This window comes from Sturnira hondurensis, unplaced genomic scaffold, assembly GCF_014824575.4.
Source record: "Sturnira hondurensis isolate 20B ecotype Veracruz unplaced genomic scaffold, ASM1482457v3 Scaffold0004136, whole genome shotgun sequence".
Classification (NCBI taxonomy): domain Eukaryota; kingdom Metazoa; phylum Chordata; class Mammalia; order Chiroptera; family Phyllostomidae; genus Sturnira; species Sturnira hondurensis.
This window is the reverse complement of record NW_028076767.1, coordinates 37,849,972-37,865,499: the sequence shown is the minus strand read 5'-3', so window position 1 is coordinate 37,865,499 and position 15,528 is coordinate 37,849,972. Positions and strand designations below refer to the sequence as shown.

Here is a 15,528-nt window from a genome sequence, read left to right as displayed (position 1 = left end):
CATATCATCATGTGTAAAATAAATTCAACAATTTATTAAAAATTTGATAACTTCAGCCCTGGCTGGTGTGACTCAGTGGACTGAGCGCGGGCCTGTGAACCAGCGGATCGCAGTTCGATTCCCAGTCAGGGCACATGCCTGGGTTGCAGGCCAGTTCCTGGCAGAGACAACCATACACTGATATTTCTCTCCCTCTCTTCTTCCCTTCCCCTCTGAAGATAAATAAATAAAATCTTAAAAAAATTTGATACTTCAGTCAAAATAGCAGCATAGGTAAACATGGTTTGCCTCTTCACACAACCACACCAAAAAGACAACTAAAAAAAACATAGAACCACCATCACTCAGAACCATCGGAAATTGAGTTGAATGAAGTCTGACACCTATGGAATTAAAGAAACCACATCCGTTCAGCTTGGTAGGAGGGGTGGAGATGCAGAATGGGCTGGTCCCATGTCCATCTGTGGTGTATAAAAATTTGGGAGGGGTATCTCAGGAGTGAGGAGTCAGCCCCACACCTGGACCCCCAGCCCAGGGTACAAGTGCCAGGAAGATAAGTTCTATAACTTCTGACAGCAAAAGTCAGCGGGGACTGAATTGGTGGAAGGAACTTCTGGAATCCCAAGCAGTTCCCCTTAAAGAACCCACACACGGACTTACTCAGATTCACCCTCTCTGGTGCCTTTCAAGCAGTACCAGAGTAGCAGCTTGAAAAGCACCAGTGGCATATGGGGAGGAACTGAAGTGTCTGGCATCAAGGCAAAAAGCTGGGGGACAGCTTTCTTTCAGACACAAAGGTGAGCAAAGGACATTGACCGTTTTCTGAGTCCTCCCCCCTCAGAGACACAGAGGAAGCAGGGAGGTTCCATATCCGCCTTCCTTCTGCCCTGGATGTCTCCTGAGACTCTCCCACACACACAACAAAGCCCACCCAAACTGTTAAAGCACGACTTCCATCTGAATGGCTGGTCTTGGCTCATGCTGCACAACTTCCTAAATCCTATCAAACAAGCTACAGCTGGCCTCAGTGAGCTTCCAGTCCCCATATGTCTTGCTAAGTGGCAGTAGGCCCAGGCCAGAACAAGGAGAAGCCAGCCTAGGTTCACAGCTTGGTTTCACCTGGGAATCTCCAAGCCCAGCAGAAGTAGAAGCCATCTCAGATTGCTTTACAGCTCAAGCAGAGTGGCCCTGAGCAGAACACAGGTTGGGGCTGACCTTGGCCTGTACCACCTGGGAAGCCCCAGAGCCTTTGCACCCAGTGGACAGCTACAGACCACATTGGAGCACCACCACCCTGCCTCTTGCAGAGCTAATCCTCCACAGAGGGCAGAGGTTGGAGGTCAGTGATCATAACCACTGATTGGCCTGTGCAAAATTCCTCCATTGACCTGCCAACAGCAATCAAAGCTCAACCACAAAAGTAGGGTATACTTAGACCACATGAAGTGTGTACCTTGAGTACCCAGTTTGCATGATAGGGGAGGCTGTGTCACTGGACCCTAAAGGACACTTACTACATTAAGATATGCTACCAAGACAGGGAGTCATAGCAGCTCTACCTAATGCACAGAAACAAAAACAGGGAGGCTGCCAAAATGAGCACAAAAAGAAACATGGCCCAAATGAAAAAATGCAAAACTCCAGAAAAAGCACTAAACAAAATGGAGATAAGCAGTCTATCAGATGCAGAGTTCAAAACACTGGTTATAAAGATGCTCAAGGAACTTAGGACCTCAACAGCATAAAAAAGATCCAGTCAGAAATGAAGGATACACTAGTTGAAATACAGAACAATTTACAGGGAAACAACAGTAGAGTGGATGAAGCTGAGAATCAAATCAACAATTTGGAACATAAGGAAGCAAAAAACAACCACACAAAACAACAAGAAGGAAAAATAATCCGAAATAATGAGGATAGTATAAACACCCTCTGGGACAATTTCAAGTGTTCCAACATTCGTATCATAGAGGCATCAGGAAAAGAAGAGAAAGGGCAAGAAGTTGAAAATCTATTTGAAACAAACATGAACAAAAACTTCACTAATTTGGTGAAGGAAATGGATATGCGAGTCAAGAGAGCACAGAAAGTCCAAAACAAGATGGATATAAAGAGGCTACTCCAAGACACACCATAATCAAAATGTGAAAGATTAAAAACAAAGAGAGAATCTTAAAAGCAGCAAGAGAAAAGCAGTTAGTTTCTTATAGGGGAGTTCCCGTAAGGCTGTCAGATGATTTCTCAAAAGAAACTTTGTAAATTAGAAGGGATTGGCAAGAAATATTCAAAGCATGAAAAGCTGGGACCTACAGCCAAGACTGCTCTACCCATCTAGGGTATAGTTTAGAATTGAAGGGCAGATAAAGCGCTTCCAAGAAAAAACTGAAGGAGTTCATTGACAAACCATTATTATATAAAATGTTAAAGGGACTTATTTAAGAAAAAATGTCAAAACTCTGAACAATAAAATGGCAATAAATACATACTATACCAACAACTGAATCTAAAAAACAAACTAAGCAAAAAACAGACAGAATCATGGATACAGAGAACATTTTGATGGTTGCTAGATGTGAGTGGGGAGGGGGAGAATGAAGAAATGAGGAAAGAAGTACCAGTAGGTAGTTACAGAATAGCCATGGGGATGTAAAGTACAGTATAGGAAATGGAGGAGCCAAAGAGCTTATTTGCATGACACATGGACATGAACAATGGTGTGGTGTTGCCTGAGGGAGCATGGGGTACTGAATGGAGGGGCACAAAGGCAGAACAATCGAGACAACTGTAACAGCATAATCAAAAATATATAATTAAAAAAATTGATGGCATGCCAAGTTGTGATATTCATTGATGATTAGTAACAAAATCATTGAGAAATGAAGTGACATAGGGCAGAGTTACCTACAGAAAGGGAACTGGAAACTAAGAAATACCATGACCAATTAAAATCAGGACAAAAAGTTAGGGATGGTAGATATAAAGGTCTACGAGAAGGAAGAGGAATGGCATGTTATAACGTCTGAAGGAGTACAAGACTTACAGCAGTATAGAGTCTATCACGCCTGCTATAAGAGGCACAAAGCCTTTTGTCTGATGAAATATCTTTAAACACTCCCCGTTGGAACAAACACCTAAAGCCAAAAGCTTGCACCGAAAAGTACAGAGACCGTGTTGAGACTCTCTGTGGGATAGTTATACAACCTATATTTTCCTGCATACATACCAAAACAAGAATCTTTAGTCCTATGATTTTTAAATACTACCTACCAGTAATGCTCTGAAATGTATAAACATTGAAATGTTAATTCCTGGGTCCCTAATGAAAAAACTGAAATATGGGGCATTTTAACATTTAAAACATTAAAAAATGGTTACTTACATATTTTTATGTGTTTTTAAGGTGAGAGTTGGGAAGAGTTGTGTAGATTTTGGCACAGATGTCCTCCTATTTCCTGAAGGGGGAAAACTGCCCAGTGGGACACAGAGGTCAATTTCATGGTGCTGCCACTCATGCTCACAGAATAAAGCAATATCAAACACAGTCGTGTCATTCCTGAATATTACATTTGAAAAATAGCCTCACATTTATTCAAAAGTTACATATATTGAGGACATCAAAATATGATCTCATGGGGAAAAATAGAAACCACACCTTGGGGAGAGTGACTTTGTTTTATATACAAAGTACAGTAAGTAGCTAAGACAACTGAGAAATAAGCACATGCTACAGTTCATCATGTTGGTACACATTGTATTCCCTGGGAGAAATGAAGCCATCGCCATCATGGTCATTCTTCTTAAAAATGTCCTCTAAAACGGCATCCTGGTATGACTTGTCACGTGGCTGGTCATCTTTTTCAAAGTCCCTTTTCAGGTAATGATATATCTAGGGGGCCAAAATAATATTTCATTAACAAGAAGATATCACAATACCTTTTTAGTTAACTTTGAAGAAATGTTTTAATAGAGTAAGATTGCTTATAATAGGTGATACAGAATTTTCAAAAGATATTTGAGGTTTTATTTTTTAAATCTCTGAAGCTATCTTCTGAAGAGAAACAGATCTTCAAATTAGCTTCCCCTGAGGTTAGTGGTACATACTCAAAGATTGATATCTGAATTGAATTATGTTGCAACTAATGTTTTCTAATAATATATACTGTCCACATTATCAAAAGGAATTCACTCTCAAGGATTTCCATTAGTGAATAAAAGATAAATTGGTGCATAATCAATGAAACCCAACAACAGGTTTTGAAATAAAATTTAATTTTCTTAATTTTTCTATTCTTCCATAACTATCTCAAATGTACAAACTACAATAATCTCTCTAATAATCATGTCAAATAAATAAAAAGCATTCTGAAATACTTCCTTTTTCTCTACATAATATGACAGTTTTCTAAGCAAAGACACATCCTAAGCCCTGCCTAATATGGCAGTTACTAGTCACAGGCCCTTGAAATGTAGCTAAATCAAACTGAGATATGCTACAGTTTGGTAAAATACACAACCAATTGGGAAGACAATGAAAATATCTCGGTAGTTTGTATATTGATTTAATGTTGAAATGGTAATATTTTAGATATGAGTTAAACAAAACATATCAATAAAATTAACTTCACCTTTTTTTTTAAGATGCGGCTACTAAAAAATTTGAAATTATACGAGACTCAGTTAAATTTTTATTGGAAAGAGCCAATATGTAGAATAACTAAAGAGTCAGTGCACAGTGATCTGGAGATAATGTTCAACAACAAGGCTGGGCATTGTAGAGGCAAGAGCTGACATTGGACCCTGAGAGGGTTTTTAGCAATCCACACCCCAAACTTGGTCCATAGCCAAGAGACTTGATTTCAGAATGATCAGTGGATCATAATGAAGGATCCATTGAATGGACCACTGAAGGACTGTAATGAATGGATCTTCATAATGATCGTATCAACTGTTCTCTGATGGGACTTTTGTCCTATGTGATGGAGATACATTTTTCTCTTTCAATTAAGCCCTAAAAGCCCCATGTAGGTGTAAAGAATTTTAAATAGCCTCCAATATTTCTCAGTTTCTAAACAAAGAAATACATTTTATTAGCCAATACTGTTGACTCTCATAAATGTATTTTTTCATACACTGCTGTGAAGAGGGACGAAAAGGCAGTGAGTGGGTAAGAGCATGCCTTTAATTTTGCTGGCAATGGGTTCCACATTATCTCACACTTTGTAATTTAATAAATGCCGCATTCCCCTACTCTCCTACCTTATTTATTCTTAAGAAATATTATAACTGACTACAGCTTTCTGATGATGAAGGAAAGTAGTTTCAGTTCACATTTGAAATCCAGGCTTTGCCGGGTACTGGCTCTGTGGCCTTGAACCAATAATTTAACCTCTTTGAACCACACTTTTGTCATTTTTAAAAGAAAGGAAATAGAATCTATACTTCAGGACTGATGTGAAGATTAGAATCATGTTTCCAAATGTCAGTAAAAGATAGCTATTGTTATCATATATAAGATCAAGCAAATGAAAATCACTTGTATCCATCTAGTGCTAATGCAGCTAATACCTGATACTTGAAAAACATTTGGGCAAAATGTAGCTAAGTAGGTCTCTATTTTTGGACTCTCTCTATTTTTAATTTCCAGAAAAGAACTGAAGACCCCCTAAGGTCTACTGAGGAGCAGTCAGACTACAGAAGGTGCCTGTTGGCGTGCCAGCGATAGTGAATGGTCTGTGTGCACAGGCTGAGCTCTGGTGTACCGGGTGAACACATCTGCAGCTGCCGTTCATTCTCTAAGCAGGGCCATCCACACTTTTGGTGTCTCTAGGTCACAGTGGAAGAAGAAGTGTCTTGGGCTACACATTAAATGTACAAACACTAACAAAAACCGATGAGCAAAAAAATCTACGATTTTGTGTTGGGCCACATTCATGGCCATCCTGGGCTGCATGTGGCCTGTGGGCTGCAGGCTGGACACCCCTGCAGGACGATAGGGAGTCAACAGAAACTATGTACTAGGAACAGTCTGCCATCCCTCTAATTGCTGCTGTTAGGGAAAAGGGGATGTCCTCTTTCTCTTATCCTTCTTCTGTCATCGATCAGTCAAAGAGCTTCAGAGACAGTCCTTACTGATATCTCAGAGGAGGAAGTGGAATTAGGGTGGGTAAAAGATTGGAGAGGGAGAGAAAAAGAGAATGGTCTAAATTTATCACTTGAATCAATGACCCAGTTGCCTTTTATTACGTACTTAAATGATAAGAATTATACATTTTAAACTGCTTCCAAATGACAGGGGAGACAATTGGGTTACTCAATTTAAGCAAAAAGAACAGTCAGCGGGACTACGTAAGGCATCAGACTTCAACGTTACCCCTGAAACATTCATGACACAAAGCCCCCAAAAGAGGCAGGGTGGATCCGCGGTTAAGATCACAGTAGTGGAGCCAGATTGCTGGGTCTGCAATCTGGTTTTGCCGTCTAGAGCTGTGTGACCTTAAACTAGTTACTTAACCTGTCTGGGTATCATTTGCTCCTTTGACAAAATGGAGATAATGACAATAGTGTCTTCCTCATAGAGTGTCAAGGAGATTGAATTAGGTTACACACTACTGGGTTTATAATTACATCTGGTATTGAGAAAAAAATTATTACTCCAAGATCTTTATTAATCCTTCAATTCATGTATAAGATTAAGTGGGGTGCAGAAGCTAGGTAGCTAAACTTCTGGGTCCTGTTTACTAACTTTCCAGTCTACACAATTCAAATTCTTGCTAGCTTTTTTTCATAATCTCAGGTAATCTCCATAATCTTATGAAGTGGTAATTACCATATTTTGCTGTGTATAATGCACATTTATGTTTTTGTGTGCATTACACACGGGATTATTATATCCATTATTATACCTATGGTATGTAATCATTATACCCGTGTATAATGCACATCCTTATTTTTACCTCAAAAATCTGAGCAAAATGTGTGCATTATACACAGCAAAATATGTTATTTGCCCTGTTACAAAAGTCCTACAGTATTCCTTGAAAGAGATCTGCTCCTATAGTCTGGATGTTGGAAATGCCCCCCTGTAGCTTAGTTTGGTATGTTAATGACCCTCTGGTATGGAGAAAAGAAATTGAACAGAATGACTGTTACAAGTTTTGTATTGAAAAGCACATTTTCTTCTTAAAACTTAGGGTTTTTTAAACCAACTCTATTAAAAGCTAAGTAATTGGCCCACACTAGGTAGAAGTAAAAAAACAATAGTTTTAACAAAAGATGGATTTAAACTGTGATAAAAAATGGGATTGCACACATGAAATCTGTCCAAATTACCTCGGTTTTAGAGAGTTGCCTGTCACTGTCCGTGTCTATCTGCTTAAATGTCTCAATACTTCGTGGTCCTTTGGTCACAGCGTAAAGTTCGATCTCAAAAATCAGCGTTGCATCAGGTGGAATCTTGCCTTCTGCTAAAGGTATACATTTTAACAGTTTTAACTTACGTGAAGATAATGTTCAAATATTTATTCACAAGTAGCCAATATAGCATTATGATTATATTATTTTATATTTATAAAAATTGCATTCTAAATATTTTTAGAGATATTTTTTCATGTCTTTTAAAGGAATCAGTTTTAAGGACTTAGGGGACCATTATTTCCTAATTAAATTAAAATAAATATAAATCATATGCTTTTTAAAAAGATTTTATTTATTTATCTTTAGAGGGAAAGGGAAGGAGAGAGGGAGAGCAATATCAATGTATGGTTGCCTCTTGTTCGTCCCCTGCTGGGACCTGGCCTGCAACCCAGGCATGTGCCCTGACTGGGAATCTAACCGCGATCCTCTGGTTTGCAGGCCCGCGCTCAGTCCACTGAGCTACACCAGCCAGGGCAATCATATACTTTTTATTAATATACCCTAGCATTGTAGAGGAGAGAGCTGGTGCAGAGAAGAAAAATTCATAGGCAGGCCCTGGCTGGCGTAGCTCAGTGGATTGAGCACAGGCCTGCGAACCAGAGGATTGCGGTTCGATTCCCAGTCAGGGCACATGCCTGGGTTGCAGGCTGGTTCCCTGCAGGCCAACTCCCAGCAGGGGACACACAAAAGGCAACCATACATTGATGTTTCTCTCCCTCTCTCCTTCCCCTCTAAAGATAAATAGATAAATAAAATCTTTAAAAAAATTCATAGGCAGAAAAATCTCAAAGCATAAATCAGTAATATTTTAGAAAATGATTTTGTATAGTTATTTAGGAGCATAAATAAAACATATATGTCACTCTTTTTGTCTTTCAAATTCTGTTTTTTAAATCCTCACCCAAGTATAATTTTTATTGCTCTTTAGAGAGATAGAAAGGCAGGCAGGGAAGAGAGGGGCAGAGAGAGAAAGAGAGAGGAAAACACTGCTTCAGCTGAAGCACTGAGGCTGTTAATACTGGCTGCCTTCTCTTACATGCTCCGACAGGTGACTGAACCCTCAGCCTGGATACCCCTGACTGAGGAATCAAACCCGTGACCCTTCCACTTATGGGATGATGCTCCTAACCACAGAGCCACACCAGCCAGGGCTGTCTCTCAAATTCTCTGTAGCTATTAAAAAATAAATGCAACAACAGAATAAATCAGTAACAATTTTATGAAGAAATTTCTAAACACAATAAAACATGTTAAGTATTAAGTTGAATAGTTCTCCTTAATAAAGTTAACCTATTAACTGATGTCACAGATCATTTCAGTAAGCTATTGGCTATTTTGGATGATCATTTCATAAAAATAACCTGTAGAAATGATTTGCTAAGAGGCAGTGGGTAGCTTGTGTATTCCTAGTCTCTCAGAGTGCCTGATTCTAGCTGCTCAAATATTTGTTGAATGAATGACACCTCTGCTATCCTTTATTTTAAAAATGGCTAATTTTCTGGCTGGTGTGGCTTAGTGGACTGAGTGCCAGCCTGTGAACCTAAGGGTCACTGGTTCGATTCCCAGTCAGGGAACATGCCTGGGTTGTGGGCCAGGTCCCCAGGAGTGGGCATATGAGAGGCAACCACACATTGATGTTTCTCTTCCTCTCTTTCTCCATCTAAATATAAATAATTTAAAAATGGTTAATTTTGTTCTTGAAGAAAATGGTAATTCCTTTAATAAAAAAGAGAAAATGCTTATGTAATCCAAAGGAAAAAGTTTGAAAGTTACAGCCACCTGCGAACCAGAGGATCGCGGTTCGATTCCCAGTCAGGGCACATGCCTGGGTTGTAGTGCAGTTCCCTGCAGGCCAACTCCCAGCAGGGGACGCACAAAAGGCAACCATACATTGATGTTTCTCTCCCTCTCTCCTTCCCCTCTAAAGATAATGAATAAAAAATTAAAAAAATAAAAAAAAAAGAAAGTTACAGCCAAAAGGAGAGATGGATCAGTCATCTCCAAAGCCAGGGCATAGAAAGATCTACTCATGCATCCCGTTACTGATGTGACCATCCCAGCCAAAGCAGCACATATTTCCTGATTTTAGAGTAAAAGAACTAGAGATTGAGCCAATGATCAGTTTTACAAAACCCATTCCTATTCTGTCCACTTACCATCTTATGTAGGAAAAATAACTTCTGAAAATAATTCAAAACAAATTTAAATTTCTTAAGAAAAAAATATTACATATTAAAGTTTCTGAATAATTCCACTGTACACCTAGAAATTATTGCCAATTAGGTTTTTTCTTACAAAAAATGGCATAAAGAGAAAAATGTGCATTTGCTACAGAATTACTTGTATTCAGAGAAGGAGATCAAAGACATAGGAGTTAATATAAAGAATCTATACATACCACATGTATTGTTAATTTAAGCACTAACAAGTCACATGCATTTGGAGACATGCAGGGGTGCTCTGAGACATGAGGCAAGGGCATTGCGCAGAAGAAAGGCTCCTTCAGGTACTACCTAAAACAAAGTTATAACTAACGTTAGCTCTTCATAACAACTCATTTTCAAAAGCTTACTTGATCAAGAGGTTTTGTTAAGCACTTACCTATGGTCCACACTGCAACTTTTCAAACAATCTAATCCAAGCTATTGTAGTGCAGGTAAGCTAGCAGTTCATTGCATTCTAAAAAACACATTCTGGGCCTCAGTTTCTGAATGCGTGAAATGAAAGTGGTGGTGGTGTTACTAGTGGGATTCATTATTTTTATGTTTATTGGAGACACTTAAAATTGAACATGAACCAACTTCAAGTCAAATTTCTATATCTCTGCGGCAAGGGGGTTTGGTTTATTAATAGTTTAGGCAGCTTGCATAGTCATTCATATCCAAGCATAAATTAGTCTACAAAAAGGATAAACTAGTCTTTTGCCTTAAGGTAATGGGACCCAGGATGAGCGCTTTGTATTGAGGGATGTGGGTGCTCTAGGCTGACAGGGAAGTGGTAGCAGTGGTAGTAGGTAGTAGGTAGTGGAGCCATCTGATGAGCCAGCACGAGAAAGAAATTCTGTAAATGAGATGAAAGAGACTGAAAGGCAAACTTTGCCTACCTAGAATTGGCTTCAACCTATCACATTTTTAGGACAAGTATTGCACTCAATTTAACTTATCTTCAATTTTTAAATCTCTCTCCTAGCTTCCTCTACAAGTAAAAACAGGATATACAAATTATAGTCAGTGGATGCTATTTTCTTGGGACCAAATGATTGGTCCAAAGCATTGACAATGAAGCTGTAGTTATCCGGAACTGTCTCCTGAGGAGTTTTAAGCCTGATTGTGTGTACTTGCACCACTAGCCTCCCTCTACTCCAGTTTGGAGCCGTGATCCCTTGGAGGTGAGGGAATCACTACTGTTAATAAGTCTTTAGCTACCCAAAAGACCGCAATGAATATTCTTGTATGTATATCTTTGTGCACGTTCCTGGAAATGGAACTACTGAGTCAGAGAACACGTACATTTTAAATTTTGATAGAAATCGCTTGAGTTCAAATGGTTTAGTCTCAGCAATAATGCGCGAGTCTACTGGTTTTCCATGCCTTTGCCAACTTCTATGCCTTTGCAGATGAGCAAAGACATCAAATGGTGTCTCACTTTTGTTTTAATTTCCCTTTCTTTGATTATGAATAAAATTAAGCATTCTCATAAATTTAAATATCATTTGTATCATATTTTTTTGGTTAGTGGGGCATTTTTCTAAACTTGCATATTTCTAAGGATGATTTGTTTTATTATTTGTTATTAGGGCTGCTTCTAATATATGTATGAAGAACTGCTTCATATATCACTGTAGAATTTCAAAAATAGGTAAGATATTGGAAGAAGCAGTTCAGTTCTTCTACATTTCAAGGCTTCTCCTGACTTTGGGTAACAGAAACTGAAGCTGGTTCAGATGTTCTTTTCCTATTTTCCAGTGCTGTCCTTTTACTCTAAAATCCTATGTTCCAATTTCCTGAGTTTAGTAATTTGAGTTTGGTACTGCTTACCAAAGGTATATACCTTTGTATATTATGTTAAAAACTAATAAACATTATGCTAAAAAAAATTGGCAAAGGTAGAGCCTATAGAATATGGATGATCATTATGAGTGCTACCAGTATGTAGGAGGAGGAATTCTGGCCAGAGGTCTATATTCCATCGATGGTTTTTTTTTTAATATGGAAAAATAGGGGGCTGGGCTGGACTGGATTGAATATAGCTGAAGTTTATTGTACTCTATAGTTCTGTAATTATTTCCTGTAGGATTTTAAATTCTATATTAAATTTTCTTAAAGATTGAAATATTTTTAAGTGGGAGAAAATTTATTAGTATAACCATTTTAAGTGTAGTATTAAGTACATTCGCACTGTTGTGCAGCCAATCTCCAGAACTATTTCATTTTTCAATACTGAAACTCTACACCCATTAAATAATAGTTCCCTATTCTGTCCTCTCCCCACGCTCTGGCTTTCTGGCTTTCACTTTTCTCTTTCTGTCTCAGTGAATTTAATTAGGTACTCTGGGTACCTAATTAAAGTGGAATCACATTGTATTTGTTTTCATGATTAGTTTATTTCGCTTAGCATAATGGATTAAAAGTTCATCCATGTTATAGTACACACCAGGATGTCTGTCCTTTTAAAGGCTGAATAATATTCCATTATAGGTAAATACTACATTTTGTTTCTTCATTTGTCAATGAATACTTACTTGTGTTATTACTACTCTTTTGGCTTTTGTGAATAGTGCTGTTATGAACATGGGTGTACAAATATCTCTTTGAGACCGTTTTCAATTCTTTTAGATATACACCCAGAAGTCTATGATTTACTTGTAAATATAGCATAGAGATATAAATATTAACCTTACCATAGCCTTCCTTTCCATATGCAAATGAAGGGGGTATAACCACTTTCCGCTTCTCTCCAGGGCACATATCCATCATGGCAATGTCTAGGCCTTTTATGACTTGCCCCACACCAAGCACAAACCATTTGGGGTGGCCTTCATTCTGTGTCCGACTGTAATAAAAAGCATGCTTAGGTAAGCTGACTTCAAGAAAAATGAAATCAAACTCTAAAACACAGCTTAGCATTTAATTATATTAACATTGCAGTCCTCTCTAACCAAGTCTTTTCCCATACTAGCATTCATTCTGAACCTCCTGGTGGAGTGTTCAGCTCAAACTTTCCTCCTAAGAGCCAGAATGAGATATGATTTGTCCAAAGTTAGTCATCAGGAGTCAGCTCATTTTTTTGGTTATCTTTACAAGAACCATTCAACAATTAATTTTTTAATGGGTCTTCTGCCCCTACCTAGCTGCATGACTTGTCCAAATAATACATTTAACCACTCTGGATTTGCTCTAAAAAATGATGGTGTAGGTTTAGCCTCAAAAAGTTATTTGAAAGGTATTTAAAATTTGTACCTTCCCATTACATTTCTCTATTTCTTCTAAATGGAAAGAACTAACTTTCCCCCATCCTATCTTTATAGGGTAATAGCACAAATGAAAAAACATTCTTCCTCTGAGTAACAAACCATTGATTAAATCAGAGTAGGCGGCCATGGCATGAGGGTTCAGGAGGGAGGATGACACAGGGTCCAGAAGTCACCAGGGAAAGTCGTCGTGTCTTCCTGACACAGTTGGAAAGTGGCCCCCAACCTGTAAATATGGTGCTTCTGAAGCCGGATAAAACCCCCTAAACTACCTTCCCTAGCCCTCTGTAAAGAGGTGCGAACTATATGTAATCCACTCTTCAGAGACTCCAACCACAGCAAAGGAAAAGTGCGAACACTCATACACGGTATCTGGACTTCTATAGGTACCAAGGGTAGTTAGTGGTGGTAGTGTGTGTCTGTGTGTGTGCAGTGTATCATTTATAATTTCTCGGCTAATATTTATAATAATTTAGAAAGTAATATTCAGCTTAATAGGAAACTACTGCACCTAATCTGATTTTCCCTCTAGGAACACAAGGTTCAACTCTTACTGTTGAAAAACAAGAACGAACGAACGAAGGAACGAACGAACCAACCAACCATTTAATTAAGTTCCGCTTGCTGGAGGGAGGCTAGATTTCGCGCACCAACTAGATGCGAGAGCTGTTCGTTGCATTTCCTACCTGCAGTAGAATTTCGAGCCGTCCTTAGCCAAGAAACCGTCATAATGAGCATTTAGCAGGTCTCCCTTCTTGCTTGTCTTAGAACAGTTTTCCGGACGATGCAAAACTTCTATTTTCACTTCCTCTGTGAACTCCTCTTTCTTTTGTCCCTGAGCAGTAAAAATGCCCCATATGTAAAAGAAACAGATTACTCTGAGAAAGAAATGCATGATTCCTGGAGTGGGCCCCGAATAACAACTACGCTCCCTACCGCGTGTCACTCACTCACGGCGGCCGCCCCGGCAGCTGAATTACATTGACGCGTGGCAGGCATTATATTGCAACACAAAGGGCCGGGGCGGGGCGGCGCGCGGCCCTGCCTCGGCCCCGGAGGCCCGCTCCGCCCTGGAATTTTGGCGTCTGGGGCGGGTCCTAACCCTCTGGTACCCGGCACTTTTTGGCCGGCCTATCAGCAGTCGCTCAGCAACGCTGCTCTCTTTTATGGCTTCTCCTCGCTGCGTCCGCTTATTTTACAGCTAGTTTCTTCGGGGTTTAGCCATAACGTTCGCGTTTCCTAAAATGAAACTGGCAAAATAAATAAAACGGCCTAGGGTGGGGGGCAATCCGAGAATTTGGTTCTCACTTCTGGGCTTAAAAGAAGCCCAGATCCCTAGAGAACTAAGTAGTGGGCAGGGAAAGGTGTTCTGGGGTGTCCTTGAAGCGCCTTCTCGGGTCGGGGTCATGCATTAAGAAGTTCCAGGCAAAGCCACACGCAACCCGAAGACCTCCTGGTCGCGAGTAAACAGATGCGCGGCTCCCCACGGCCAGTTTCCCACCCGGGAGCGGGCTCCAGCGATTCTGCACCGCCGCGGGTTTGCGTTGCTTTCTCCCACCACTGGGGGCCGCCCTTGATTTAAGGGCCTACAGAAGTGCAGGGGTAGAAAGGTGGGGGAAAGCTCTTGACAGTGTCTTTTTCTCACCAACTCTGCCAGGTCGGTAATTATCTACACGAAGAGAAAACGAGGCACAGTAGAATCCCCTTATCTTTGTACACCCTTAAACTGCGGGGAGTATGTTCCAAGACCCCACCCCCACCCCAGTGGATGCCTGAAAGCAGGCTAGGACTGAATCTTCTTCACCGAGTCCAGCAGAAGTAACGCCTGGTTGGTAGTGTGGTTGGTAGGGTAATAAAATGGGTATAATTATTTATTGTTTAAATTTAAACATTTCACCTAAAATGTCATATGGTGTGCTTGAGCGTGATATCATATCGCTATGTTCCAGAATTACATGCTTATGATTTTGAAATATAAAATTTTGTAATAAAAATAGGTGTTTTTTGTACTAGACCCTGGACTATATTTTTCCTGTAATACATACCTATGACAAAACTTAATTAAAAATCACGTAAGAGATGAACAATAACTAATAATAAAACAATGGACTATATATAATAAAAGTTATGTGAACGTGATGTCTCTCGGAATCTTACTCTATTGGACCACAGCATGCATGTGCTTGGACAAAGGGACGGTTCATATTTTGGCAGGAGGAAGCAGGACAGCAGGAGATTTCATTAGACTATGCAGAACAGGCACCACTGAAAAACCCAGTTGTTTATTTCTGGAACTTTCCATGTAATGCTTTCAGACCATGGCTGACCTCTGTCTGGTAACTGAAACTGCAGAAAGCAGAAACCCAACCACGGTGAAGGAAAGGGAGGACTTAGTGTCCTTGCAGTGCTGGGCATTTTGTTCCCGTGTCAGAGCCCACGCGCAGCAGGGGTTTGACAACTCTGACACAAAGCCAGGCTCACCCCTCCGCGTCTAATGAAAAACTTTCTACCATACAGAAAAATGGAATTTTACTACCCAATTACCATGCCCTTTCACCTACAACTTGGAGCCTATCAGTGTTTTAACTATATTTGATTTAGTACATCTCCAACTATCCATCTCGGTATTAATTCATCAATTCACC

At 39.7% G+C, this 15,528-nt stretch overlaps 1 protein-coding gene across 2 annotated transcripts; it reads right to left on the bottom strand.

Annotated features, from left to right (window-relative positions):
• Positions 1–3,658: 3,658 nt before the first annotated feature.
• Positions 3,659–13,910, bottom strand: FKBP7 (FKBP prolyl isomerase 7). Of its 2 annotated transcripts, none has more exons than XM_037044366.1 (4): positions 13,570–13,910; positions 12,314–12,465; positions 7,330–7,460; positions 3,659–3,886 (listed from the first exon to the last, which is right to left on the bottom strand). In XM_037044366.1, exons 1-4 carry the CDS (start codon positions 13,776–13,778, stop codon positions 3,725–3,727), a joined length of 654 nt encoding a protein of 217 aa, XP_036900261.1. In that variant the 5' UTR covers positions 13,779–13,910; the 3' UTR covers positions 3,659–3,724. The 2 variants fall into 2 exon arrangements, with proteins under 2 accessions (XP_036900261.1, XP_036900260.1); XM_037044365.1 differs by having other exon boundaries at positions 7,330–7,463; positions 13,570–13,908.
• Between the last annotated feature and the right edge of the window lie 1,618 nt (positions 13,911–15,528).